Genomic DNA, 26,242 nt, shown 5'->3' with positions numbered 1-26,242 from the left:
TGGCAGTTCCCCTCCATCCTCGGTGGTCCGTCACCTTCCCTTTCACCTCATGCTGCCGATGCTGGCGCTCGAGCTGTGACAGGCGGCCGCGAGATTTCCGTATGGCTACCCCCAATGTGGACACATCAGCGGTGACGTTGGCCATGCTCGAAGACCGACTCCAGCGTCTGCAATATGCAATCAATGGCGATGATGTGCATCGCCCCGCCGCCGAGCAGTCCAACGACCTGCCACCGAAAGCATCGGCAGCGGCACGTCTACGAACACTCGAGCGGACCTTGAAGGCGTTGACGATCAGATCACACGCCGTGTCAGACATCCTACAGATACATCAGCAGTACCCAGAGCTGTTCCACCCCACTGACGAGAAGACTGTCCCACGTACACTCCATCCTGCTTCCCTCGCACACCTAATTCTCGCTCACGAGAACCTCTACAAGGCGACGTCCGCACAGCTTTCTACACTCCACGACAATAGTACGATACCAGACACAGCACCCCTCGTAAAACTAATCGGGCTAGAGCCGCGCATCGCGAGGGTGGAAGCGAAGCAGATTGAGCAAGCGCGAGAGTTCGCAGAGCTGAGACTTCGCAGCACGAGGCTCTTGGAGGACTGGTACAGAACGGGAGTCCTGGACATGGGGGAGAAGTGGGCGGATTGGGAGGAGAGGCTGAGGGACTGTGAGATTATGGTGCGCAGGAAGGAGGCTGCAAAGAAGAGAGAAGAGGGCATGCTATAAAAGGAACTTTCGACTGGACCTACGACGAAAACATTGCGAAGGAATCACCCGGCTAGATGTGACCGTCCTCGAAGTCGAAGCGAATGGATAGCCTGTCCATGGCACGATCGGCTCGATCACGAGCGCCTGCCTGCTCCCCAGTCATGAGAATCGCATCCCACAGCTCATACGCCTCCTTGTGCAACTCCGTGCGCTCCTTCACCTGTGCTGCTAGCACCTCCTTCATTCTTGCGACTTGGCTCTCCGCGATGGTCGCACGAGACTCGACGTGCAAGAGTCGTCGCTTCAGCTCGCGCATGGGTCTCCACTTACTGGTAGTAAGGAGACCTACCACTTCGGTCAACCGCGCGTTCTCCTGCTTCAGCTCAAGATGTTTGCTCTGGTGCTTGATGGCCGTTTCCCACAGTGCGTTCAGATCGTCCTCCATTTCGGCAATGACAATGTGCTTGCGGGAAAGATCCGACTCTGCCTTTTCTAGGTATGCCGCTAGCTGGTGATTGAGGGCTGTGAGATGCGCACTGTCTAGAACTTGTTGCCTGCATACACCCCGTCCTTTTGGCGTGGGACTAACTCCTCTATTGGACCGAGCAGTAGCTGGTCGATGGGTATCATACTTGATGGGTGACGAGGAGTATTGCAATTCCGGTGGCTCGCCGTTCCAGCCCGACTCCCCTTCGTCGGTCCACTCAGAGAATGACGCTGATGCTTGCTCCAAAGTCGGAGACAGCTGCATGTCGAGGTCGCGACTGGAGAGTCTTTGCTCTGCCGCCGCCTCGACGCGGAGCTTTTGTCGTGCTCTGGATGCTCGTGGACTGCATCTCACAATGAAGGCTCGAATCTGCTTGAAAGGCGTCATTGGTATAGAAGCAGTGCGATACCACACTGCAAGAGATCTCGCTGCTGAAGCCTTCCATCTTGTAGACGTGGTTGCCAGGCAACGTGTCTCACTGCTGTTGTTTGCGTATGTGATAGCAGCGCGACGAATAATGTAGGGCTCGCACTCTTTCGCTACTCTCAGACATACGATACAAATTTGGACGAGCGATCATAACGCATACAGGTCAAACGGATGCCCGCATACTGCGATATGGATCTTTGGCAAGGGTACGCGACAGCACGTGCGCGCGCCGTTTGCTCCTGTTCTGTTGACCATCAGAACGATGCTTTCTTCATCGCCGTCTCTGACTTGCTCGCGCTTTTGCCTGCTAATACGTACCGACGCCCGACGTTGGCGACCCCCACTCCACCTTCGATACACTCAACCCGATCAACATGTCTTCACAGACTGCCAACATCACCAACACACCACAGCAGATTGCTGATGCCGTTGCTGCTTCAAGAAACACAAGATCATTTGCCACTGGCCAAGTCACTATTGCGATCCTCGTCCACAATGAGGAGAATGAAGTTCTGGTCCACAACAACTTCGATGAGAATTTGAGGACCAATGGCTCGCTATCTTTGACCTTGGTCCACCTCCTATGCCACGAGATCGATCTCAAACCATTCGTCCCAGACCATGACGCGGAGACCTCTGTCAAGGCACTCGCTGAGGATGCCATCGTTTCCAGGCTTGGCATTGTCGACATCAAGAACATGACTGTACTTCACGTTTGCGGCCATGTCAATGCTGCAAGGGTTTTCATTTTCGTTGCTTGCAGTGTCGATTCTTCTGAGGTACCCAATGTACTGATGGGAGATCTTCGGTGGCTGCCAGAATCAGTGCTTCAGGATGTGGACCTCAAAGCTTCAGTCGTGTCACTTGGTGCTGACGGTGTTAGATACCTGTGGGAGGCGCGCGATAACTGGAAGCAGGAGATAACATCAATCGATACCCTGCCAGATCTTGTCTCCGATCTTCCAGCTGCAGCATCACACACGATGCAGGACGGAGGCAGTGTGGACGCCGAGCAGGATACTGGCTACCAACCTGACTCATTGAGCTCCACGGGCAGCGTTGAAGCAAATGAGACGAGCGACGTAGATGAAGACTTCACTTTGGAGGTTGAGGAAGTCGACGATGACCTTCCCGATCTTGTGTCGGGCGACAACTTCGTCTTTGGCAACGGGAATTTGCCAGAGAGCAATGCGGGAAAGCGGCAGCAGCAGCTCACTTACTACAGAGCCGCACAGCGACGTCCAGGCTTGCAGATGACGCTCAGTGCTGAAGACGCAGACTCAGATGGCGATGACGACACGGAAGATCTTGATCACCAGGAGAAGCGCAAGAAGTCCCCCAAGTCTGAGAAGGCTGCTCGACGCGTCTTCCAGCTTGACCCTGCCATGATTCGGGGCTCCCGCGTACCTCGCAAGCAGCAAATGAACCCTCCACTCATGGTCGACCCGAGCTACTTGCATCTAGGTCCACGTTTTGCTCGTCCTGCACAAAAGGTGGACGGTAGGCGATTTAGGACAAAAGTCAGCAGGACCAAGATCTCTATAGCGACCGACAGGGCCATCACCCAGAGCAAGGTCATGTGGGAAGAGCTGCGCGAGCTCTCCCCTGAAGTGAGGCTGATTTGATTGGGGAAGACAGCTGATCGGCTGCAGTGAGTTCGAGATGTCGAGTTGGGGTGTTTCGTTGAGCAAGCAAAATGCACTCATGGGACACGAGCAGAAGGAAGGCCTGGCAGCCGCAGAACACCTTTACCCAACTCAGTTGTGCCTCCAGACAGCGCAGTAGACATAGCCAGCCAGGTTTTGCGACCAGAATTCAACCCCTGACATTTATGTCCAGGCATATTAGCAGTGACGTGAAGTTGCTTGCCTCTCAACATCCCAAGAAGTGTTAGCTGTCGATTCGAGCAAGTCATGTTCTTAGCTCGAACTGGTGTGGCAAATACTGCAAACTGCATACAGCGAAGCGTGAAGCGAGAACATTCCTTGTATTCAAAGTCTCAACAGTAAGCGGCATATACCATACCTGCTATCACGAAAACCTGCACGTCAAGAGCACGCATGACATAGGGTTTGTACGTTCGCAAGGCAGGACTCGATTTCAGGTATGGCAAACAAGTCCCCACAATCAAGAATCTGTCGTGAACACAAGCTGCACATTTCAAGTCCATGCCTGACATACCTTCTGCGAAAGCCGCCTCCCCCCTCTTCTCTTCCTTGCCCTTCACAACAGCATTAAGAAAAAAACTCCGTTCCACCAAACCCTGTCTCCCACAGCACATAGTCAAAAACAAACAAACAACGAAAGTCATTTCCACAAATATTGCAATGTCCACCACCACCAAGCCCTCCAAAACCGCCCTTTTCAAACAAAAACTCCGCGAAAAAATCGCCCACCTCCGAAAAACCCCCCTCGTCACCCCAGAACAAAAACTCCTCATGAAACTCTCCAGTTTGAAAACTGAAGCCAAAGAACTCCATGATACCATTTCTCACCACCTCCTCACCCAATCCAACACCTTTTCCTCTCGCGCCGCTCACACACCCCTCCCTACCGTGCCTCCCCCTACCTCGCGCGACCCACTGTTTGAACGCCGCCCTGATGATGATGATGATGATGATGGACCACCGAGAAATAACTACGACGCGCAAATTCGCGCTCATGGAATTTTAATCGAAGAGTGGAGAAGCTTTGAAAAAGAGGACGTGGGGAAATGGGAAAAGAGGTTTGAGAGGTTTGAGAGGACGGTGGAGGGGTTGAAGGAGAGGGAGTTGGAGCCGGAGAAGGCGGTGGGAGAGGTGGAGCATGAGTTTATTGGATTGGATAATGCGGTGGAGAATTTGAGGGCGTTGAAGGGGGAGTTGGATCGGGTGAGGGAGGAGGTGGAGTTGGTTATTGGGGGTGGTGGTGCTGGTGGGAAGGAGGGAGGTGGGGGTAAATGAGGAGGGGGAGAGAAGGGAGATGGGTGCGTGAGATAGTATTTTGGCAATGGTACTGCTGGATAAAGAGCATAGGCCTTGCATTGGCTGTTTTTATCAAGTCTGGTATTTCCCTCGTACGGCGTCTTCAATTGTCACTTGCTGGCATCAGGTGTATCTTGCGTGGGAATGACCTGTAGCTTTGGTATTGTTTTCACTTACGTGTACCAGGGCATCTGCGCACATGATCTCCAAGAGACATCATGATGTACCAATGTCTCTGTTTTTGCACTGCATTTAGTCGCTCACCAGATGCAGTCTCAATTCGACGTTCCTCGTCAGTGGCCTTGGCACCACCATGAGACGTTGGCAGTTTCGACATAGTTGTTTCTTGGCACTGGCCATCCTCATATTTCCACCAACTTTCACGTCCCAGCACGGGTGGGTCCAATACTTATCGCATAACCAGCAAATCCCCTTTGGAATAATTCGAGTGATGTCCCAGCCCGTCACAGTCGATCTATGTTCTGGCCAGTTCCTAGCGTGGCTTCAGGTATCGTCCTTGCATCATTTCCTGCTTGAGGGCGTCCGCTTGATCTGGTAGCGGCGCTCGTCTTCGACTTCCTGCGCTGCCGCTTCCACCGTTGGCAGGCGAATCCGTTGACGGAGGCATACCTGGGAAACCATTAGGTGGAGGTGGCGGATAGCCAGTGGGAAAGCCTGGTGGCGGCACGAAACCGGGAGGCAACATTCCAGGCGGGGGTGGAGGAAGTTGTCCTGAACTCAAAGCCTTTTGGAAAGCAGCCATGTCCATACCAGGAGGCAAACTGCCAGGTGGTGGAGGAGGCAGAAACTGTAAGCCATTTCCCAGACCATGGATTGGCAAGTTAGAGGGTGCACCGCCAAATACACCATTTTCTGGCGATGGTGCCGGTATTGCAGATCCGAGTCCCGGGAGCCCGGGAAGTCCTGGGAGGGCTGATCTGCTGGGCATCTGCTGGTCTTCGAGTCCATCTGCTTCATCCTGCTCTTCGGCGTCTTCCTCTTCTCTCGCTTGACGCTCATTCCTCTTCCACGTTCCCTTCTCCTCTGCAGCACTTTGACCGATGTGCCACTTGTCATTGATGAAACTACCTTCTCCAGGTCTTGGACGTGTCCAGAACCGAGTAGCTCTGTCATTCGATCCCGAGGCTAAGATGTGGCCCATAGGATGCCAGTCCATGCTCCAAACATTGAACTCATGCGCGAATGCCACTTTATGCGACGGATATAGTGTCTGTGCAGGAGCATCTGCTGGATTGGGTGCATCGTACGGGGATGTTGTAATCTGGGTGCCGGGTGGCGGATTCTGCTCATCGAGCAAGTAATGAGACATGGCGCCATCGGCGGCTCCTGTGCTCAGCATAGATGAGTGAATAGGATGCCAGACGATGGAATTAATCTCTTTCTCATTGCCTTTGAGCAAGAAGACGTCTCGCATCATGTTGATGTCGAAGACTCTAACAGTCTGGTCACGAGCACAAGAGGCTAGCAGAGTGCCTCTGCTGGGCTCGAACTTGGTCATGTTGACTGTATTCTTATGACCATGCAGTGTGGTCAAACAACGACCAGAACGAGGATCCCATAGCTTAAGGTTGTGGTCTTTGGAGCCTGAAACCAGCAAACCCTTTGAAGGATGCCAGTCTACGGCTTTCACATCCCATTGATGACCATCCAGCTTTGAGATCTCCTCGCCTGTTGCGAAGTCGAAGATTTTCAGGAATGCATCATCAGACGCAGTGACAAACTTGGAGTCCTGTGGCGCAAACGCCATGTCCCGTACTGGCATGTCGTGAGCTTGGATTTCCTTGACATTGTTGAAATTCGGCTGCCAATACTTGACTAGACCTTCTTGGTCTGCGGAGATTAACCAATCATCGCTGTGTGAGTAGACAATGGATCGCACAGCAGCTTCGTGTGCCTGCATTATCGTCTCGAAATTGAACCCAGTGCCATTCCACAGGGTGAATTCACCGCTGGTAGCGCCCGTAAGTAGTCTACGACCGTCCGGGGTCCACTTTACCACATTCACTGGGTGCCTGTGCTTGTTGAAGGATGAATGTAGATGTTTCGCGGGTAAGGAGTCAACGGCTTTCGCTTTTCGCGCCGCTGGAGGAATCATGGATGCCGCATAGCTCAGGCTCGGCCTTTCGACTTCGAACCCCCTTACACTGCTATTCTTTGAGCGCCTGTCATGCATGTAATGCACATATGTGTTTCCAATATCCGTGGCGTTTCCTATGCAAGCAAGCGTCAGTCAAGAGAAAAGCCATAAGATCGATGATATCTTCACGTGACCCCATGCATATCATTGGAAGTGATGTGAGGTGGTGTGCGATGGGCTCTGCATTGCATAGGCTATGGACAGACGCGTGTACGCGCGTGGCAGAGAGACTCATCGCAGACAGTTACTCACGTCTGCTCGGCCGACCTCGAGGCCGAGGCTGATCCAAACCGCCATGATCAAAGTCACGATCCATGGCGGCGCCTTCGAGAAAGGCGACACGCCTCCGCCTGGAATGGGCTTCCTTTTCTTCTCACTACGACAATGGCGTCTTGTAGATCCTGGGCTCGTTCTGGGTTTGCGCCAAGTCGTTGATCAACAGTGCTGGGAGACGTTGATATGTGTCGGTACTCGATGGACAGCGGGATGTGTTGGTTGAGATGTGATGGATGCTGTCTGGTCTGCGCGTGGTGGTGCTGCGATGGGAGGCTCGGCCCGAGCCGCTACGACCCGAGAGCCAAGACATATAGATTTTCCGTCTACCTTCGACACGCAGCCACAATGATACACCGTCACAGTCACTACATGTACCTTAGACGACTACGGGTATTTCAAAATAGCGCAAACGCTTGAAATCTACTTTAAGAAGCTACCATTCGTCTTGGCCAATATCTCGTCGTAGTACGGCTGAAAGGCAAGCCAGCCTGAAGAGTACAGTTGCGAGATCAGTAGGTGTGTCGTCAACGTGGCAATGTGCGTGGGCATCGAAGTGAAGTACCTACCTTTCTCCGGAGTACCCACTTGCGTGTAGCTATCTCGCGCCTCTTCATCGTCAATGTAAGTCTTCCTGTGGCCGCTCCCCTGGGCTGCTGCGTCTACCAATAGTTGCGCATGGCAAGTTTTGTCAAGAGAGAGAAACCAGAATGCCGCGGCGTCGATTGTTTGTCCCACCTGTATTGATGGTCAGCATCTGAGAGCTCCATTGATTCATACGCTGACCTACTGTTATCAGGCCGTGGTTCTGTAGTATAATTGCTTTGCCGTCGCCTAGATGGGAAGCAATGCGTTTGCCTTCCTCACGATCAAGAACAACTCCCCCGAATTGTGGATATACGGCATGGTTTTTATAGAATCTCAAGCTATCCTGTGTTATCATATCAAGCTCTCGTCCAAATACCGAGAATGCTTTGCCATACTGTGACAATGGTGAGCTTGTAGCGTGATCTCATCAGTTCGAAGCTGACCTACCACGGAATGAGCATGGCACGCTGCATCAACGTCTGGCCTTGCTTTGTGGATCTCGGAGTGGATAGCAAATGCAGCAGCATTGATCGGCTCTTCACCGATGACTACTTCGCCGTCCTCATTCTACATTCCAACACTCGTCTGTCAGAAATCATTGATCTCGAGGTGCTTGCGCAGGGTACAGGCAAGCAGGCATAAGGTACCAGGTAGGCAAAGAGATCAGAGGCCGTCTTCTGGTCCTGCCTCCGCTCTCACGTACCACGAGAATGAGATCAGATACACATATCTGAGAGAAGTGCTTGGACAAAGGATTGAGCCCTGCGCCATATTAGCGCGGCGCTGTACCTTATTATCAGGTACGAGTATTGTTCTCACAGAAGTGGTCAGTCAAGATTGGATCTCGCACACTGATGTGGCCTGCAACTCCTTCATCGAAACCTCGTTCGGCGAAGACTCTGTATGCTGCCGCAAGGTGTTGCTTCCGGTATAATCGCTCTTCTTCCAACGAGTCAAATTTGGGATATGCTCTCACTTTCAAGGCTCTTCCAGATTTGCTCTTGCCCAGAGCCCCAACTGCGGCATTACCATCCTTTACAGCACTCATAGTGGTTGCAACAGGGGCCATGATGGAAGCCTAGGATCAGTCAAGCTTTTTTTTTCTATCGGCGTCGAAGGCATGGATCTCGACAAAGGATTCAGCAGCCATACTATGCCCGGTTGCCGGTGAAGTTGATGGCAAACCTGCCCCGCACAAGCGCAAGCGGGGAAGCTCACTCCAAACCATCACTACCTTCAGGACAATACCTTACCTTATGCCTCCGGCAGTAGTTGCCTCAGCTCGAATACACGTCGAACAAAACCACCTGATACGCGCACCAGGGCGAGAACAACCGATGCAACACCGTTTTTTTTTTTCCTTCTTTTTTTTTCTCGCCAGCTCAAGAATAGCTGAAACTATGCTGTGCGCAGGAACGCAGCAGCCAGAGATACATGTACGTTTGGGACGCGGGAGCAGACGAGGACGGCTCGAGTCATGAACAAGACGGTTCCTGCAAGCCCACAGGTCTGGGATGGCTACAATGGTCAACAACTTGGTATGGCACTACGCCAAGACGAGATCTCAAGACCTCTTACCTAGGAGCTACAAGACGTGCCGATGAGTCGGGAGTGTTCTTGTTCCTCGGAAATCGGGGATCGTGGTCTGAAAGATCTACCTTCTACCTTCTAGCGTGGCCCAGCAGCGACGTATGAAATCATGTCTCGGCATTATTTCTACCATGGTCTCAGTGAGACCTTCTCCAGCCCGGAAAATCCGTCATTGTGGTTCGCGCCATCTGCAAAAAGAGGAAGGACTGCGCGCGCCCGCTCCGCGCAAGGTCACTATGGCAGAATGTACCTCTATGGTCGAGGCCAGGACAGACGAGTGCTGCGCGCGTGACGCGGTATCAGCGTATATTGCACTAATCCATAAGGTGAGAAGGTCTTCCTTGTGCCATATGCAGCGCCACATAACTCGCGCTGTACACCGCATCTGCCTCCGGAGCAAGAAGAAGAAGAAGATTGAAGAAGAAGGGCTGGAGAGAAAGTATAATGATATCCCACCAGCCAGCGAACAAGGGAAAAAAGAATACCTCCTAAGTAACCAATTGCGAACTTGATCGGCGATAGAACTACATGTACCCGGACAAACACGTGAGAACCTACCTACCTGACTGTATAATATCATCGCTACGGCAATAAGGACGCATGTACATGCGCACTATCAGCAGCCATTTTCCGGCCTCTCAACAACTCATTATGCTTCCAAGCATAGGTACATGGAGAACAGCCCGTATACCGGATGTGGAAGCGGCAGCGTATGTATTGCCATGTTCGATATCACACTTGACACCAAAGCAGGCCAGGAGGTACACTAGGAGCCGAGTAGGAGGAGCCTAGGAGGTACCTTGCCGAAGCGAGCGGACCGGCTTAAGTTTTTCGCCGTTGACGCAACCGTTTTCTTCTTGGCGTTTTTCTTGTGCCGACGCCGGTCGCCGCCTCCCTTTTTTCGCGTCCACTTCCACTCTGCAGAGTGTGCAGAGAGTGAGACTACCAGGCTACATACCTAGTACCTCCTACTCCACTACCTCCGTTCATACCGGACCCAGAGTTGCGCGAACACATTCGTACCCGCCCTGCCGTTTAGGTAGAGGCCGGCGGCGACTGTCAACCAGAGGAGTGAAGCAGACCAGACGACAGTAGGAGGTACGTACTATCATCATGATTATTATTACAGGACAGGGCGACGGATCTCCATCGTATCGCCCTAGAGGCCATCACAAGTCAGTTGTTCGCATGCAATTCGTCTCGTCGGCGAGCAGTGCTGTGAGTGGCTGCAGGACCGTCGCGGCATAGCTGGGATCGTATGCATCGACAACTGGGCAGAGCAGTCAGAAGTTGGCTCGTTAGCTGTTCCGGCCGAGAGAAGTCCCACTTCGTACTCGGTGTTACATGCAACATGGACGAGCTTGTTATAGGCCATGACATGATTAAGACCTCGCCGTCGGGGATTCGGTGGGGGGACGGGCGTGAAACATATGCATACAGCGTACAGAGGACACCATGTGTACGTGGCTCCGAGCAGAGCAGCAGACATGCAGGATGAGGGCAGAGGGCTTTTCGGTTGGGAGCGATCTAAGACAATAACCGTTCCCAAACGAGATCTAGTTCGAAAGGTTCTAACTGTTCTAGACGGGCAGAACCAGAAATGGATGTTTTGGTGGCGTCCACGGTCCGGCATCTCATATTGTGCATCTCTGTGCAGGATCCAGCCACAGCCCGACATGGTTAGTCTGCCATCCGAACCGCCAACGTTCATCGACTCTCTCTTTCTATCTACAGTACAACGCGCAGCGTTTGATCGACCGCACGCCAACTTCACCGCCGGACACGTCAAAGGCGGGAAATAGCTCGAGGCGTGTCTGGGATCATACCTGAAACTCGCACGCTGCCTGAGACCGCAACTGGTGGAATCAAGCCACGGCGGCGCTGCTGGACTGCGCCTCTCTCATTCACTCATTCACTCACTCAATCTCTGTCCCTCGTGTCTGGGCGCTTCTGCAGGTCGGTCACTAGCTTAGACTCACGCCTCCCACATGGCGGCATCAACTCTCCCGGAACAGTTTGACTTTCGAGCTTCATGTCCTTGCCGACACTACTGCTGCACGGTCATTGCTATGCTTCCCAGCTACATGTATCTGGACGCCGAATGAGGTTCGACCGAGCCAAGCCGTTGCTGCTGTACTGTAATCGCGTACCGGACTACTCGGAGGTATTTGTCGTCTGAGTGAGACAAGTAGCTACCTCTTCCACCACCTCGTCATTATTACTTGACCTCTCTCTATTGTAACCTGCCCTCCCTCTGACCGACCCTTTTCCGCCTGCTGCTCCACGTCCACCTGACAGCCCATTCATAATAACACCACATTGAGACCAAATCAACTGCATCCAGGTTGCTGCTTGCCATCATGGGACTCTTCTCCCGAAAGACCAAGGCGAAGCCCGTCCAGAACGAAGTGAAGGCCGAAGAAAAGAAGGAGATAGAGATACCCCCATTGCCGTACAAGCATATCTCGAAGCATGCAGCTGCGGATTCCGCCGCGCAAGGCAGCCGAAGTGACAGCTACGAGGATCGCACCCAAATCGCTCTAGCGAATCGACAACGAATGGCCAACTCGCCCTACGACACCTCTCTCAGCAATGCCTCGTTCGTCCAGGACATTGCACACAACATGGCTCGCGGATCACGATCCCGACCGGCCTCACCAACAGCCGAACGCTTCGGCGTGAGCAGATCATACAGTGACGATGCTCACTACCACAACCTCCATCGAAACTCGACAGGGCCTTCGCACAAGAGCAGAGCGGGCGCTCAAGCACCAAAGCTGCAGCGAAGCAGCACCGATTACTTTGCGAGGTCGCCGCACACACATGGAAAGCAGCCCGCCGAGGCTGGGTACTACTCCTACTCCTCGGACTCTGGTTATGAATCTGCCGAGCCCGCATCCGCCATGCACTCACGTGCTCCCAGTGAGCACAACGACTTCTCGAAGGGCCACGCCGCGTACAGTAATCTGCTCCCGGAGCTGGCACTGAACGGAGAGCACTCGCCAGTGGACCTCAATTCGGATGCCCGATCCATTCGATCCACGAGATCTGTCAGCAAACGAACCAGATTTGAAGACAGCGTGGATCCTATGCCCGCCTTGGACCAACTTCAGCAGTATCGCCAGGATTCCGACTCGTCACTAGGGCTGACATCTCACCACGAAGGAAGCAGTCCTCCTCTTTCAATCCTGGAGGGGTTCAAGGTGAACAAGAAAGGGAAAATCTTGAATGAAGAAGGCGAACCTATTGGAGAGCTCGTCGAAGGTGACTTGCTGGACTGTGTACGCCAAAAGGTGAACGCCAACGGCGAGGTCCTGGACGAGTACAGTCGCATCGTCGGTCATGCACGAACCATCGCAACACCCACCACAACGCAGCAGAACGTGTTGCCAGCGACTGAGACAGGCACACCAATTGCCCAGGCGTCACCAGTACTCACTCGGCCACAGTCGGTCCAGCAGCCCGTAGAAGTGACCAAGTCCGTCGAGGAGCCAGTTCAGTCTGAGCCAGTGGCTGCGGCTGTCCCAGCGCAAGAGGTGCAACGCTCTGACTCTGCGGGCGAAACCTGGTTGCCTGCAGTAACCCACCAAGTGATGCCACAGTCGAATGCGGTGCCAGTCTTGTCCTTGCCCACGCCCGAACCCGCACGAGTCGCCCGGTCCGCCAGCGAAAGAAGCCTTTCCGAGCTCTCCAAGTCCTATGTTCGGCCTGCGATGCGGTCCGTGCCCGAGAATAAAGTCCCCATCGACGACGCGTTTCCCGCGAGTCCCAGTTCATACTCATACAAGGGCGAAATACCTGCGACCGATGGCCCCTCTGCGGCCGGGAAGTTATTACTCGGACCCAGTAGCTATGCCAAACTCGCCCTCGTGGGCGGCCATTCGGCCAGCACATTATTCCCTCCTACTCGTCCTGTGGGAATCAGCAGTCGACGTTCCACTTCCCACATAGGCACCTCTTCATCTGCAAACCGCCTTCCACTGCAATCTGCCATGAAGAAGCGTTCACAATACGATTACAGTAAGTTTCTACCCTCCACACACACACCTTCCGTCAGTCAGTGCCTTGCATGCTAACCCTTTTTTCTTCTTCTTCTCTAGCCTTTGACTTCACTCCCAGCGACTCCGGCAGCGAAGCTCCCTCTTCCGACGACGGCCGCATGCTCACCCTGGGCGGCCATTCGCGCAGTGCCTCCATGCACACCACCGGCAGTATGTCCAGGCCACGAACATATTTCACTCACGCTGGCAAAGTCACTATTGACCCCGATGATCTTGCACCATCCAAGGGAAAGCAATCTGCAACTGCTGCTGCTGCTGCTGCCGCTGCTGCTGCTCCTCCTCCTCCTCCTCCGGTCCCGGCTGTTCCCACTGCAGAGTCATTGGATGAGAAGAAGAAGGGTAATCGAAAGAGTTTCCTATCGAGAAGGAAGAGCAAGACTGCTGCTGCGGCTTAGAGAGAATCACACACGCACCGTCTTTTCATTTATACACGTCCCCACATCCCCCCTCTCCTTTGTTATGTGTGTATAGTCTTTTTTTTTCTCCCTCTTTGATGATGATGATGATAGCGTTCGAAGCGATCGATGTGCAGCAAGCAAGCAACAATTTCTTGGGAGGAAAGCGAGAGAGAGAGAGAGAGAGAGAGAGAGAGAGAGAGAGAGAGAGAGAGAGAGACGCCTACCTACTGTGATGTATTAGGACTATACCTACCTAACCTACCTAGGCAGGTACCTACAAGTATTTTTTATTGATATATCATATTATACTATACTATCATACTATACCATACCATACCATGCCGCAGAGCGCCGAAAGACAGAAAAAAAAAACAAATAGAAAAGATAGAGGAATTTATAAACGTCGGGAGCCCTACCTTGCTAAGACATTGCTACCTAAGGCAAAGATAGCGCATACAGGTACCTTACTATATGTAATTCAGCTATCTCTTTATATACCTACCTACCCAAGTCTCTTACGTATACAGGCTAACTGCTCTCGGTAGCGTCAAGGCCTAGTTATTGCGTACAGGTACCGTCTGTATATACCTAGACGGCGAGGTCGAGGATACTGTTCAGAACTAGGGTACGCCGTTACGATCGAGAATTGAAGAAACAAAAAGAAAAGAAAAAGAAAACTAAAAAGAAGAAAAAAAGAAGAAAAAAAAGTTCAAATTGTGCTCTGATATCGGCAACAACTTTTTGCATAGCATTCCAGCTGGATTGGAGTATAAGGTAGCTAAGGTACCTATGTAGGTATTCGCGTGGGCGCTGCCACTAGTCGATGGAATGAATTATGAAGGCTGATGCTCTGGCGGCATACCTCCCTCTTCTACTCTCATGGAGCTCTTCGCAGCTTGCTTCAATACAGCCTCCTTACTCAAACCCGTCTCCTCCACAGTGGTACGAGGATTACCAAATCGGACTTTGCCCTCTGTGACAGTCATGTCATCCAATTTCCCCAGCCTCTGCAACTCCCTCATGATATACGCCGTCACAATTCCCAAGTCCTTGAGATCGACATTCGGATCCGCCTTGAACACATTTCTCCACACCGCAGTGCCCATGACCGCATCGCCTTTGATCAAACCCTCATCATACGCCAACTGCACACCTCTCCACTGTGTCCACAAATCCTTGAGATTCTTATTCCGTACTCCGCGCGCAGACATGCCATGCCACGTCGCCATGCGATCTTCCGCAGCATAGAAGAAATGATCGAGAAGGTTCTGATGCCAATCTTTGACATATTTTTCGGGAAAACATCGCAGTCGGACGGTCAGCAGCCACATGTGGAGATAGAGCACTTGTGCCCAGCTGTTGAACGTGACTTCGAGCCCTAGCCCGCCTTTGCTTTTGGGTTCGAGCCACCAACCCACGCCGGCGCCGAGATGGTCTCCTGCTGCGTTTTGTGGAGGCGTGCCAGGCGGGGTTTCGAGGGCGGAAGGGATGGTGTAGCTGCATTGTTTGGAGCATTCGAGGAATAGGTCTTCGGTGGAGCCATAGGCAATGTACGGTTCTGTTGTGCTGCGGAGGGCCGAGTTGGAGCGCAAGGTAGCGGCGAAGTTGGTGATGGGCGAGCTATCGGTGGAGGGGGTGTGCGCGTCCCAGTCTTTGGGCGGAGGCGGTTGCAGAGGTTGTTGGGCATAGGGGTTCTTCTTCGGGTCGGAAGCATATTTGGTGGATGATGTAGTGAACGCAGCGATTCGTCGTGTCGAGAGCTGCTTGGGCAGCCCTTGATGACGGAGAGTCCGCAGACACGACGTGCAGATGTTCTTACTGGCCATGGCGGTGAGGTCGTTGAGGAGGAGGAGGAGGAGGAGGAGGAGGAGGAGGAGGAGGAGGAAGGGGTGGTGGTAGTGGTGGTGTTGGTGGTGGTGGAAGACACAGGAGTCCTGAAAGAACAGACTTCCAGTTTCTGTCGCTCTATGATGCTATGAGCTCCCAAATATCATCTTCGATCGGCGCCAGGGATTCTCGCATTCGGTCGCAATGCTTTTGGCCGCGGGGGTGAGCCCAGCACATCATGTCTCTTGTCCCTTGTTCTCCGCCGTCCATCCGTGATATTTCTGTTCTGTTTGTCTCCTCAGTCTGTTCCCTTTTCCACGCTGCTGTGGTCACGAGCAGTGCATGAAAATCCCAGATCCAAGTAGACATGGAAAAATTGCATGATGGCATCGCCTGTACCTATCTCCTTCACCTACACCCACTGCGACGCCGACAAGTACAATAATCTACCAATTATGCCACTCTTGGATCGATACGCATCGCAATCATGCTGGCGAAATTCCATCAAGCGAGCATGGCATGTACGACTTTTCAACGATCAAGTGCCTTTTGGCTTTGCAGAGAACTTTTTGCCTTACCAGACCTGGTGTATGAATGACTGCAACTATCCGCCTTCCCAAGTGCACCCGCCATCCAGCATCCATGGCACGTCAGCAGTAGATCACAAATGGCATTCCGAGTCTGTCATGGCCTGATATTGCTTGGAAGATTGCAAGATCGGGCCAATACTAAGGAATCCCGGTGGAGACCACTGCGTATTGTACGTTCTTTGCGAACACTCCTGACAGTTCACCAGAGCTAGAGTATGGGTCACACCTCACGAGATGACTATGACGCGCCTCTTCAAGTACTTGTATGGTTAAGGTATGTAGGACCAGGATTCGATCCCCTCGTGATATTCGACAGGAAACTCCACTGCTGATTGCAAGAAATGCTATTGGGCTTTTTTCTCCACGTCTACCATAATTTCGTCGCCAAGGTATGCGATATCTGGTCCTGGAATCACGACCACTGGCTCTGCCTGATTATGCTTCTGCGCACCAGCTTCCCTACTCTACTCTACTCTTCTCTTCTCTTCTCTTCTCTACTCTTCTCTTTCCTTTTGCTTCTGCTATGCTATCTATCCCCAAACTTCTGCAACGAGCCGTCAGTAACATGGGAGATTGCAAACTTCCCAACGCCGACAACGAAGCAAATATTATTGCGCCACGTGGTAGAAGCGCATTGGGCTATCCGCCGTCTGCTGTACGCAGACATATTATGCGGATCTCAAGTTTACTCTCAAACTCACCAGGCGGCATCAAAAAACCCACTTCACCAGTTCTGCAACGCGTCATCCACACACCAACTCCACCCAAGATTAAAAGGGCTGCAGAAGCATTGCTCAGCAATTTTGAAAGGCAAGCAAGCTCTCTCAGTTTCGACGACCTGGCCACGCAAGGTTCGGCGGAATATAAACTGCACCTCACCCCATCATCTTTGGAACCAGCATGGCATTTGCCCAGTCTCAGAAGCGAATTCCGGAATGCGCACAGCGCTCACGATGTTTATCGCAGCCTGCGGGATCATGGACAAGACATGACAACTTTGAGCATCCTCGATGGCGACTTCCGGATCGAATGCTCCCATCCACGCCGCGCGCTTGAAGAGACCTCTAGCCACTTCAAGCAGCTATTCCACATCTGCGATCCCGCCGGCGTGATTGTCCTTCAACGGCAATTCACCTTACGAGCCTTTCAAGACTATACTGCATGGCTTTATGCAGGCAAGATCATACCACATCCACACATGGGCAAGATGTACGCCATCGAAGCTGCAGCAGCGAGACTCGTCGAGGCGCTCCATTTGGGCATGCTGCTCGATTCCCGTCAATACGTCCTCCGAGCCATGTACGAGTTCTGGGAGCTTGGGTGGTATCTCGAAAAGCCGGAAAAGTTCATTGATGATATCTTCTGGGCGGCGGGCGACGTTACTTTGCACGATGGCACGACGGTGCCTCATGGTGCAAAGTGGCTGATTGTGTCTATTGTCGCAGCACACACCGAAGCGACGGGAAGGAGGAAGTTGTTTTATGGCTTGATTCCGGGGCTGGAATTCATCAGAATGTTCGGATTGTGGCACGCCGAGAAGGGCGGCAAGACCGGACCTCTGTGGGGCTGCGAGTATCCGAAATCCCTGGAGGAGGCGTGTGCCGGTGTCTAAAGCGACAGTGGTGAGCCTGAGGCCACATATCAAACACGGAGATATCCCGGCCCGGGACGAAGACTCCGATGGCGGCGCCTTGGCGTTCATCACGACGAATTCGACGCGCGGTGTCGCTCTCGGCGCGTCTTCCCATGTACAACATCCATCCAACCACGCCAGATCATGTCCCTCAGGTGTATAGGTAGGTATGCATGACACCCCCAAAACCATCATGCCCTGACCAACAGACAGAGACCGGACGTGATTTTGCTTCCTGGGCTAGGTATGCTAATCAGAAGACAGTTGACATCACTATACACCGCTCGCGCTATGACTACTTAAGAGACGGCAGCATGCAGATACGGCGCTGAGATCACATCCACCGCCGCCTTCAGCCGCTTCACGATCTCCTCCAACTCGATCTCTGTCACGATGAAAGGGGGACAGATGACGACCGAATCCACCTTCCATGTGCCGGGGAAGCCCATATTGGCCAGGACTTGGAGTCCTTGGCCCTCCAATGCCTCGCGAACGACTCTTTGAGAAAAGTCATCGTCCATCGGAAACGGCTCACGGAGCTCAGGATGACGCATAAATTCCACTGCCCAGAACAGGCCTCGTCCACGGATGTCGCCCACTAGCGGATGAGGGCCGAGAGTCTTTCTCAGCAGCCGTTCAAGAATGAGCCCCATATTCCGCACATTGGCAACGAGGTCGTCTCGACGTATGATACGCTGCACTGCAAGCGCAGCTGCACAGGCAGTGGGATGTGCCTGCATGTAAATCAGTACAATCAATGCCGTACATGACTGCTAAAAATCTCACCTGAAACGTGTGACCTCCAGCTAACCCGTTACTGGCGGAAACGACCGTTTGGAAGACCTGCTGATGAACGAGCACTGCTGCAAGAGGAATGAAGCCGCCTCCCAAGGACTTGCCAATCATTTGTAAATCCGGACCTCGAATGCCCTCTTGTTGCCAAGCGTGCATCGTGCCCGTTCTTCCCATGCCGCACATGACCTGCACATCACGTTCAGTTTCGCAAGGTAAGTAGGTAGTAGTGTTTTGTAGCAACATGCTTACCTCGTCAAGGACCAAGAGCGCGCCATACTTGTCGCATATGGCTCTCACAGCTTGGAAATACCCTTTCACAGCCGGAACGCATGCCAAAGTGGAGCCTGCCACCGTCTCTGCAACGAAGGCTGCAACGTTGTTGGGGCCGAGGAGCTGGAACTGTTCTTCCAGCTGATCTACCAACCGCTGTAGATACATGGCCTCTGTCTCGCCATCACGCTTGCCACGGTAGAAACAACAAGCGTCTACAAACGAAACATTCTTCGACATCCAGGGCTCGCACAACTTTCTGCGACTCTCGTGACCTGTAATGCTGAGAGCACCCAAGGTATTCCCATGATAACTCTGTTTCCGCGCAATGAACTTCACTCGCTGCGGTTCCCCTTTGCAATGCCAATACTGCGCAACTGTCTTCAGCATCGTATCCGTCGCTTCACTCCCCGAGCCCAGAAAAATCGCTTTGGACAGCCCTCCCGGCTCATCTTGAAGGATTTCCGCCGCGAGCTGCTCGGTAGTCTCTTCAGAGTACGGTCCTGCGGAGAACAGGTAGCCGACTTTTTGCAATTGTGCTCCCACGGCGTCGGCGACTTCTGGAATATTGTGGCCGAGACATGCGACTGCAGGGCCTCCCGTGGCATCGATAATGGTTCGGCCATCTTCGAGATGCAATTTCAGACCAGAAGCTGAAGTTACTCGATGGGGCTTCTTTGCAAAAGATCGATGGAAAATATGAGAAGTCTGGAAGAAGTTTTCAGGGTCCATTGTTGGCGGCGCGCAAGCATGTAGTATGCAGGTATGTAGTAGTAGATATGTAGTAGTACCTCCCAGTAGCTCTACCCAAGGTATGTAAGGTAGGTCCAGATCCGGTCATATAAGAAGAACGCACACGCTGACGCCGTTCTCGGACCTACCTTACCAGTCTAGCACACTGTTCCAGTCGCAGTCTTTTTTTTTCTCTCTCTCACTGAGATTCACTCTACAACGATCTTGGCTCGACTTTGCGGCTAAAAAGAGGGTCGGTAAAGAGGATCGGTTGACCCTTGCTCGCCCGTCGGCCGCGGCGTAGCCCATCCTCTGTCCACCCATCATCCATGAGTGTAAGGGTGCGGGGGGAAGAAGATCTGAACTCAAAGTAAAATGTTCTGCGTGGCCGAAGCCGTCGGGGTGTTGCATTTAGGCGGGCGGCACTTTGTGTGTGAAATTCTGAACAACGTTCGCCGACGGTGACAAAGTCTCAAGTCAGGGTGGTGGTGGTGGTGTTGGTGCAAAGATAGGGCACTCAAAATTGTACCTATCGAGATGGCATACCCTGCGGGCACTCTTACAGCTGATGAGATCTCATCCTCAATGTCTTTCTCCCTTTGAGAACAGTTAGTAGTACTGTAGTTGCACCTCCCACACCCCCCTGCCTGCCTGCCTGCCTGGCTCATCCACCCACCACGACCTCCTTAATACCACCTCTGGCACCTCAATGGCAAAGAATCAGAACGGCGCGACCGACAACAAGACTTTTCCTCGAGTCTCGTTCAAAGATGAAGGAGCTACAGTTATCGAACCAGTGGAAGTGCTGCCCGCTAATGGCAGTTCCATCGAAATCCTTCACGAAGACCAAGATCAAACTAAACGGAAATTGAAGCCGAGACATATTCAACTTATTGGAATTGCGGGGACGATTGGTACGGCGTAAGTAAAGTACATAATTAAGTGTGCGGTTCTGTTCTCTTTTGTCATTCTGGCAAGAATTCCTTTTTTTTTTGTTTTCGATGGCATTTAACTAACGACCTTTTTTTTCTTTCTTCTAGATTATTCGTCAATATTGGCAAAGGTCTGATTAGTGGTGGACCGGCTTCATTGTTTATCGCGTATACTCTTTGGTAAGTATTTATTTCTTCTTCTTCCCTCTCCAATTCCATCCCCATTTCCATTTCCATTGAAGGCCAAGAATATTGCAACGCTGATGAGCTCCCTTGGGACTTCTAGGTGTCCAGTGGTCTACACGATTGCATTGTGCATGTCAGAAATGGCGACTTTTCTTCCCATCTCATCTCCGTTTGTGCGATTTGCCGGTCGGTTCGTCGATCCTGCGTTTGGAGTTGCGGCCGGTTATAATTTTTTCTTGTTTCAGGCGTCACTTTGTAAGTTTTTTGATCGAGAAAAAGAGAAAAAGGAAAGGAAAAGGAAAGAAAAATCAGCTGACAAAAGAGCAACATCAAGTGCCTTTTGAGATTACCGTGTGTAATCTGGTAATTCGCTACTGGACGACAGCAATTCCAACATGGGCCGTCTGTCTCATCTTTTTAGCATTGTACGCTGCACTCAACTACATCCGAGTATCTGGATATGGCGAAGCGGAATTCTGGATGTCAATTGGCAAAGTCATACTGATCGTGGGCCTCATCTTATACACCTTCATCGTCATGGTGGGTGGAAACCCCAAACACGACGCCTTTGGCTTTCGATATTGGAAGAATCCGGGAGCTTTCACCACCAAGTATCGCGAAGGAGATATGGGTCGATTTCTCGGATTTCTTTATTGTTTGTTTCAAGCCGCTTTTGTGGTTGCGGGACCCGAGTATGTCTCCATGACTGCTGGCGAGGTGAGAAATCAACCATGTGCAAACTGAATGAAAAGGGTCTTGTCTCGGAAGAATGCTAAGTAAAGCCAATCTTTTGTGGTTTTTCTCTTCTGGTTTGCAGGCCGAGAATCCACGAGCAGTTCTTCCCAAAGCGTATCGTTCCATCTTTTGGCGATTGACGATTTTCTTCGTACTCGGAAGTCTCTCGGTCGGCATCAACGTGCCGTACAATGACCCGAAGCTCATCGAAGCGTATTCCAATGGCAAGGCTGGGGCTGCTGCGTCGCCCTTTGTTCGATCGATGGAGATTTTGAATATTCCGATTTTGCCGCATATTGTTAATGCATTAATCCTGACTTCGGCATTCAGCGCGGGAAACAGGTACGTGTGATGATGATGATGATGATGAATGGATGGATGGGTGGATGGACGGGACAGCATGATAGAAACCCGGGCACATGGCTAATCCAAACAGCACCACCTACTGTGCTACTCGTTCTCTGTACGGTCTCGCGTTAGAAGGCAAAGCACCAAGTCTCCTGAAACGATGCAGTCGATCAGGAGTGCCCTATGTCTGCGTCACCATTGTCCTGTGTTTTGGCGGTCTAGCATTCCTCCAAGTCTCGCACTCGGCCGCAGTGGTATTGACGTGGTTCACGAACCTGGTCACGGCGTCTCAACTCATCAACTTCGCCGTCATCGCCTTCACTTATATCAAATTCAAGAAAGCCTGTGAAGCGCAAGGATTGCTTCGAGATTCTCTACCGCACAAGGCACCCTTTCAGCCATTTGCCGCCTGGATTGGTTTGATCGCTTGCTCCGTCGTCACGCTTGCTGCGGGCTATAGCATTTTCATCGACGACAACTTCAATGTTCCCGATTTTCTCTTCCAGTATATGATGGTCGGGGTGTTTCCCCTGATATTCGGATGCTGGAAGGTCTGGAAAGGCACCAAATGGCTGGCACCGCACGAAGTCGATCTCACGTCTGGTGTGTGGGAGATTGAGGAGTATACTGCCCATTTCCGACCCGATCTCACCGGCAGTAGAGCGGGCAGACTTCTCGACAAGATTTTTAGCTGAGTGGTTTACAATCCTCCTTCATTCACAGCGGATTCATGGTGGACGAGATAATATTGATTGACACGAGCATAATAGAACTATTGTAAATACCTCTCCCTCTGTACAAGAAAAAATTGCCTCGGCAACTCCGAGCACAACGCTGCCAAGCCCAGATCATCGACCTTGACTAGGTTCTTCTGACAGAGCAGGTCTACATCAATAAGATATCAATTTTATCTCTCTACCGTCATCGATTATTCACTTATTCCATGGCGGATCAAGTTGATCCACCAGGCGAGATTATGGCGCCCAAGATTCGACCTGGCGATATTGGCTCCAGCATCAAGAGAGAGTTTGTGGAAGTTGACGGCTGGAAATGGTGTAAGCTAGCTCAGGTACATCCTCTTTTGATTACCTATGTTTGCTAACTACCCGTAATACTGCTACAAGCATATCTCGATGCCCCCGCCAAAGGTCAACAAAAGGCCGTCGCAGTACTGATTCACGGATTTCCCGATCAATCTCTCGCATGGCGATACCAGTTTCCGCTGTTGACTTCTCTGGGCATTAGAACCATTGCTCTAGACTGCATGGGTTATGGCGAGACGGGAGCTTCTACCGACTTGAAAAAGTATGGCTTCAAAGCTCACGCCGACACCGTCGCTGCCATTGCGAAGAAAATTGGCACGCATCAGATCATTATTGGAGGTCACGATTGGTATGCTTGTTCGCTCGGCTGCAAACTGACAGACGATGGGCGGAGCTGATATGAATTGATCCATTTCAGGGGTGGAGCAGTAGTCTATCGCGTGGCGCAGTGGTATCCTCAACTCGTCTCGCACATTTTCAGCGTCTGCACATCCTATGCTCCGCCCACAAAGGACTTCATCAGCACCAAAACTCTCAGCGAGACGACTCTTCCGCAATTCGGCTATCAACTCCAGCTCGGCTCCGAGGATGGTCAGATCGAACACGTCGTCCATGATGAGCGATCGATTCGACAATTCCTCCGGGGAATGTATGGAGGCAAACCGACGCGCGGCAGAAAATTTATGACGCCCGAGAAAGGGATCGAGTTGGATATATTGATTGGGAACGAGAAAGACGCCATTGCCGCCTCGCCTCTCTTCAATGAGGAAGAATTCGAGTATTACGTGCAACAGTTTCAGAAGAATGGGATTCGCGGTCCGTGCAATTGGTATCGGACTCGCAGGATCAATTATGAGGATGATTTGCGGCTGCCGCAGGAGACGAGGAAGTGTATTACGCAGCCCACGTTGTATATTCTTGCTACGAGAGATAGTATTTTGACGAGGGCCATGTCGAGCAATATGGAGAGGGCTGTGCCGAATTTGACGAGAGGAGAAGTCCCGGCGACGCATTGGGCGCTGTGGCATACTCCTGATGAGACGAATCGGATTCTGAAGGAGTGGTTGGAAGCGGTGGTGTTGGGTGGGCGGAGTAAGTTGTGATTTTGGTGGTTGTGGGTGTGGTATTTGTATTGTTTGTCCCATCTTCTACCTACCTTACCTTACCTACTACCTCCTACGCTTGTGACTTGAGCAGACCGGTATGTAGATGATCCGTGGATAGATGAGACAAGCCATTAGTGCCTTGGCAACTGCGGCAGAACGTCGTCGTGACAAGGATGGTGGATATACAAGTCATTTCAACCTCGTTTCTCCGCAGCTGACCATAACAACAACAAAAGCAACAAAAGCAACAACAACAACCATGAATACATTAACCATCTTCGTTTCCTCTCTCGCAGTCTTGGCGTCTGCTTCCCGACCCCAAAGAGCTCTAAACTCACGCTCCTCCTCCTCGGGACCAGCTGCGGTCGACGCAACATACGATGGCTCATGCTTCTATCCCAAACCGACTGAAGACTTTGTGCTGCAAGACTATCTGGGACGCTGGTATCAGGCTGCGAGCACCACATTCGGTCCCACGACGGGATGTGAATGTGTCTTTGCTGATTACGCCTTGAATGTTAGTACATTACCTTCCTACTTCATGACCTTTGTACAGGAAAAAAAAAGCAGAACGAACGGAGTATACTCACATTCGGCAAATATGATTCGTTTTTTTTTCTAGGACAACGGCACAGTAAATGTCAAGAATGGATGTGCTCGCAATGGGACGGTTTCAGAAATTCGAATCGAGGGCACGGCGACTCCTTTCTTGCCAGAAGCTGGCTATGGTGCTTCTGGTGTTCTTCAGGTCCAATTTCCAGGCCAGCCACCGTCGTCTTGCCCGGGACCAAACTATGTGGTACAAGATATTGGTGTCAACGCCGATGAGGATTGTCCCGGTCGAGATTCTGCACTGGATGAGAATGCGTTTGCGATTGTGCAGTCGACGAATTTCACGACGCTGTTCTTGCTCAGTCGGAATCAAAGCCCGTCGAATGCGAGTATTGAGGTGAGTTGGGGAGACATTGGTACCAAATTGTTGGGCCTTCCAAGGAGTTAGACTGACATCTGGTAGGCTTGGCTCGAACGTGCGAGAATGCTAGGCGCAAAGCTGGACAATGTTGCACTCACAAATCAGACGGGTTGCCAGTTTCCCCCAGAGGCTGCTTGAGCTTGAGCTTGCTTGCTTGAGTTATAGCTTACTTCTAATACTACTACTTGCACCAGCAGCATAGTCAATCTCGACATTCAGCTTGTCATCCAGATGAGATGCCCAATAGCCATCCCAGATGCTGCCCGTCAGCTTTCCCACTTTCCCATTGCCGACTTTCTTCCCGTCCAATTCCGTAATGGGCATGACGCCTCCGGCCGTGGTACACATGAAGATCTCGTCGGCCTGATAGACCAGCTCCACCGGCACCACCTCCACTCTCACCTCAATCCCTTGTGCCTTTGCAACCTCCATCACCGCCTTTCTCGTCACACCCTCCAACACGCCCCGATCCGGCGTATACAGCACACCATTCTTAATCACACAAATATTATACCCCGACCCCTCGGTCAAATTCCCATCCCCATCCGTCAAGAACGGATACTCAGCTCCCCGATCCGCCGCTTCCAGCAACCCTCGCGTAAAATCTCCCCATTGCAAATTCTTCACCGTCGGATCAAATGCCCCCGGAGGAATTCTTCGAACTGTCCTCGCTACAATCGCTCTCCCTCCTCCACCCATTTGCATCTCTGGCGACATGACCCAGACATAGGGCGTAATCCACAGATATAAAGTATTCTGCAACTCTTCTGCTTTTTTCCCAATGGCAGGATTATTACTCACGCGCTCCATTCCCCTCGTCACCATCAAACATACATATGCATCGCGAATTCCCGAGAGCGATAACATTTCTGCGATGAGATTGGTGATTTTCGGTCGAGAGAGGGGGATGCGATAGCGCATTTTTTGACTCGAACGTTCGATGCGGTCGAGGTGGTCGTTGAGTCGGAAGGTTCGTCCGTTCCAGACGCTGGCCACGTCGTAGGTCATGTCTCCGCGCATGAAGCCTTGGTCGAGTATGGGGATGCGGGCCGAGTGCATGGGGACGAGGGAGGGGGAGGAGGAGGGAATGTAGGCGATGCCTTGGGCGAAGGGGTTGCTGGTGTAGGTTGCTTCGAGGGTGGTTTGGCGTTGCTTGTAGGCGGAGAAGATGGCTTGCATGGTTGCCATGTTTTTTGTTTATTTTTCTTCTTCTTCTTTCTTGTTTGTCTGTAGCGGGACCTATTATGGTATGGTATGGTATGATATGAAATCTCTCAGTCTTCTACGTTTGAGTAAGAGTGTATTGAGATAGCTGTAGGTACTTATATAGCATGATTACAACAATGTTCGCAAGGGGGTGTCACTGATAAGGAGAGCTACCTATCCTATCGCTAGATATAGCT

The 26,242-nt window shown here is 51.9% G+C and overlaps 14 protein-coding genes across 14 annotated transcripts; 8 read left to right on the top strand and 6 right to left on the bottom strand.

Annotated features, from left to right (window-relative positions):
• Positions 1 to 72: 72 nt before the first annotated feature.
• SEPMUDRAFT_148596 (uncharacterized protein) lies at positions 73 to 2,038 on the bottom strand. Its single transcript, XM_016905020.1, has one exon. It carries the CDS (start codon positions 1,594 to 1,596, stop codon positions 793 to 795), a length of 804 nt encoding a protein of 267 aa, XP_016761351.1. The 5' UTR covers positions 1,597 to 2,038; the 3' UTR covers positions 73 to 792.
• Positions 73 to 2,038, top strand: SEPMUDRAFT_63954 (nuclear distribution protein RO10). Its single transcript, XM_016909660.1, has one exon. The coding sequence runs from the start codon at positions 102 to 104 to the stop codon at positions 738 to 740; it is 639 nt and encodes a 212-aa protein (XP_016761352.1). The 5' UTR covers positions 73 to 101; the 3' UTR covers positions 741 to 2,038.
• On the top strand, positions 2,013 to 3,263 carry SEPMUDRAFT_107274 (uncharacterized protein; the record flags this gene model as incomplete). Its single annotated transcript, XM_016900677.1, has 1 exon — positions 2,013 to 3,263. The coding sequence occupies one exon, from the start codon at positions 2,013 to 2,015 to the stop codon at positions 3,261 to 3,263; it is 1,251 nt and encodes a 416-aa protein (XP_016761350.1).
• A 921-nt stretch (positions 3,264 to 4,184) lies between these two features.
• Positions 4,185 to 4,529, top strand: SEPMUDRAFT_14173 (uncharacterized protein; the record flags this gene model as incomplete). The annotated part of the gene is made up of 1 exon (XM_016902976.1): positions 4,185 to 4,529. A coding segment is annotated over one exon (345 nt), but the record flags the coding sequence as incomplete, so codon positions are not given.
• Positions 4,530 to 4,608: 79 nt separating this feature from the next.
• On the bottom strand, positions 4,609 to 7,182 carry SEPMUDRAFT_148595 (WD40 repeat-like protein). Its single transcript, XM_016905019.1, has 2 exons — positions 7,012 to 7,182; positions 4,609 to 6,833 (listed from the first exon to the last, which is right to left on the bottom strand). Exons 1-2 carry the CDS (start codon positions 7,073 to 7,075, stop codon positions 5,095 to 5,097), a joined length of 1,803 nt encoding a protein of 600 aa, XP_016761348.1. The 5' UTR covers positions 7,076 to 7,182; the 3' UTR covers positions 4,609 to 5,094.
• Positions 7,183 to 7,455: 273 nt separating this feature from the next.
• Positions 7,456 to 8,714, bottom strand: SEPMUDRAFT_63950 (arad-like aldolase/epimerase; the record flags this gene model as incomplete). The annotated part of the gene is made up of 6 exons (XM_016909659.1): positions 8,440 to 8,714; positions 8,324 to 8,382; positions 8,068 to 8,187; positions 7,823 to 8,014; positions 7,602 to 7,770; positions 7,456 to 7,523 (listed from the first exon to the last, which is right to left on the bottom strand). Exons 1-6 carry the CDS (start codon positions 8,687 to 8,689, stop codon positions 7,456 to 7,458), a joined length of 858 nt encoding a protein of 285 aa, XP_016761347.1. The 5' UTR covers positions 8,690 to 8,714.
• Positions 8,715 to 11,057: 2,343 nt separating this feature from the next.
• Positions 11,058 to 13,822, top strand: SEPMUDRAFT_148594 (uncharacterized protein). Its single transcript, XM_016905018.1, has 2 exons — positions 11,058 to 13,230; positions 13,311 to 13,822. The coding sequence occupies exons 1-2, from the start codon at positions 11,571 to 11,573 to the stop codon at positions 13,664 to 13,666; spliced, it is 2,016 nt and encodes a 671-aa protein (XP_016761346.1). The 5' UTR covers positions 11,058 to 11,570; the 3' UTR covers positions 13,667 to 13,822.
• Positions 13,823 to 14,413: 591 nt separating this feature from the next.
• SEPMUDRAFT_148593 (Ubiq_cyt_C_chap-domain-containing protein) lies at positions 14,414 to 15,532 on the bottom strand. The gene has a single exon (XM_016905017.1). The coding sequence runs from the start codon at positions 15,493 to 15,495 to the stop codon at positions 14,503 to 14,505; it is 993 nt and encodes a 330-aa protein (XP_016761345.1). The 5' UTR covers positions 15,496 to 15,532; the 3' UTR covers positions 14,414 to 14,502.
• A 472-nt stretch (positions 15,533 to 16,004) lies between these two features.
• Positions 16,005 to 16,798, top strand: SEPMUDRAFT_148592 (uncharacterized protein; the record flags this gene model as incomplete). Its single annotated transcript, XM_016905016.1, has 1 exon — positions 16,005 to 16,798. A coding segment is annotated over exon 1 (369 nt), but the record flags the coding sequence as incomplete, so codon positions are not given.
• A 1,199-nt stretch (positions 16,799 to 17,997) lies between these two features.
• Positions 17,998 to 19,516, bottom strand: SEPMUDRAFT_162996 (PLP-dependent transferase; the record flags this gene model as incomplete). The annotated part of the gene is made up of 3 exons (XM_016908027.1): positions 17,998 to 18,453; positions 18,506 to 18,700; positions 18,764 to 19,516. The coding sequence occupies 3 exons, from the start codon at positions 19,514 to 19,516 to the stop codon at positions 18,019 to 18,021; spliced, it is 1,383 nt and encodes a 460-aa protein (XP_016761343.1). The 3' UTR covers positions 17,998 to 18,018.
• Positions 19,517 to 20,225: 709 nt separating this feature from the next.
• Positions 20,226 to 22,412, top strand: SEPMUDRAFT_140686 (uncharacterized protein; the record flags this gene model as incomplete). Its single annotated transcript, XM_016902942.1, has 6 exons — positions 20,226 to 20,437; positions 20,557 to 20,628; positions 20,735 to 20,889; positions 20,969 to 21,351; positions 21,452 to 21,711; positions 21,806 to 22,412. 6 exons carry the CDS (start codon positions 20,226 to 20,228, stop codon positions 22,410 to 22,412), a joined length of 1,689 nt encoding a protein of 562 aa, XP_016761342.1.
• Positions 22,413 to 22,567: 155 nt separating this feature from the next.
• On the top strand, positions 22,568 to 23,898 carry SEPMUDRAFT_148590 (epoxide hydrolase). Its single transcript, XM_016905015.1, has 3 exons — positions 22,568 to 22,772; positions 22,842 to 23,109; positions 23,179 to 23,898. Exons 1-3 carry the CDS (start codon positions 22,661 to 22,663, stop codon positions 23,861 to 23,863), a joined length of 1,065 nt encoding a protein of 354 aa, XP_016761341.1. The 5' UTR covers positions 22,568 to 22,660; the 3' UTR covers positions 23,864 to 23,898.
• A 227-nt stretch (positions 23,899 to 24,125) lies between these two features.
• On the top strand, positions 24,126 to 25,940 carry SEPMUDRAFT_63938 (Calycin-like protein; the record flags this gene model as incomplete). Its single annotated transcript, XM_016909658.1, has 3 exons — positions 24,126 to 24,383; positions 24,489 to 24,815; positions 24,882 to 25,940. 3 exons carry the CDS (start codon positions 24,126 to 24,128, stop codon positions 24,975 to 24,977), a joined length of 681 nt encoding a protein of 226 aa, XP_016761340.1. The 3' UTR covers positions 24,978 to 25,940.
• Positions 24,180 to 25,940, bottom strand: SEPMUDRAFT_125069 (D-aminoacid aminotransferase-like PLP-dependent enzyme). Its single transcript, XM_016901952.1, has 3 exons — positions 24,882 to 25,940; positions 24,489 to 24,815; positions 24,180 to 24,383 (listed from the first exon to the last, which is right to left on the bottom strand). The coding sequence occupies exon 1, from the start codon at positions 25,896 to 25,898 to the stop codon at positions 24,999 to 25,001; it is 900 nt and encodes a 299-aa protein (XP_016761339.1). The 5' UTR covers positions 25,899 to 25,940; the 3' UTR covers positions 24,180 to 24,383; positions 24,489 to 24,815; positions 24,882 to 24,998.
• Positions 25,941 to 26,242: the final 302 nt, after the last annotated feature.

Source organism: Sphaerulina musiva (assembly GCF_000320565.1).
Source record: "Sphaerulina musiva SO2202 unplaced genomic scaffold SEPMUscaffold_4, whole genome shotgun sequence".
Lineage (NCBI taxonomy): Eukaryota > Fungi > Ascomycota > Dothideomycetes > Mycosphaerellales > Mycosphaerellaceae > Sphaerulina > Sphaerulina musiva.
Note: the sequence above shows the minus strand (reverse complement) of the source record. Positions and strands in the feature narration are given on the sequence as shown.

What these genes read in the sequence shown, in the direction of transcription:
- SEPMUDRAFT_148596 (XM_016905020.1), bottom strand. Translation starts at nt 1,596, where the DNA reads ATGACGCCTTTCAAGCAGATTCGAGCCTTCATTGTGAGATGCAGTCCA.
- SEPMUDRAFT_148593 (XM_016905017.1), bottom strand. Translation starts at nt 15,495, where the DNA reads ATGGCCAGTAAGAACATCTGCACGTCGTGTCTGCGGACTCTCCGTCAT.
- SEPMUDRAFT_125069 (XM_016901952.1), bottom strand. Translation starts at nt 25,898, where the DNA reads ATGCACTCGGCCCGCATCCCCATACTCGACCAAGGCTTCATGCGCGGA.
- SEPMUDRAFT_148595 (XM_016905019.1), bottom strand. Translation starts at nt 7,075, where the DNA reads ATGGATCGTGACTTTGATCATGGCGGTTTGGATCAGCCTCGGCCTCGA. An exon ending in TCGAGGTCGGCCGAGCAGAC is followed by an intron (nt 6,834 to 7,011) that starts GTGAGTAACTGT and finishes TTGCTTGCATAG; the next exon opens with GAAACGCCACGGATATTGGA.
- SEPMUDRAFT_148594 (XM_016905018.1), top strand. Translation starts at nt 11,571, where the DNA reads ATGGGACTCTTCTCCCGAAAGACCAAGGCGAAGCCCGTCCAGAACGAA. An exon ending in GCGTTCACAATACGATTACA is followed by an intron (nt 13,231 to 13,310) that starts GTAAGTTTCTAC and finishes CTTCTTCTCTAG; the next exon opens with CCTTTGACTTCACTCCCAGC.
- SEPMUDRAFT_148590 (XM_016905015.1), top strand. Translation starts at nt 22,661, where the DNA reads ATGGCGGATCAAGTTGATCCACCAGGCGAGATTATGGCGCCCAAGATT. An exon ending in AGTTGACGGCTGGAAATGGT is followed by an intron (nt 22,773 to 22,841) that starts GTAAGCTAGCTC and finishes TACTGCTACAAG; the next exon opens with CATATCTCGATGCCCCCGCC. An exon ending in ATTATTGGAGGTCACGATTG is followed by an intron (nt 23,110 to 23,178) that starts GTATGCTTGTTC and finishes GATCCATTTCAG; the next exon opens with GGGTGGAGCAGTAGTCTATC.
- SEPMUDRAFT_63954 (XM_016909660.1), top strand. Translation starts at nt 102, where the DNA reads ATGGCTACCCCCAATGTGGACACATCAGCGGTGACGTTGGCCATGCTC.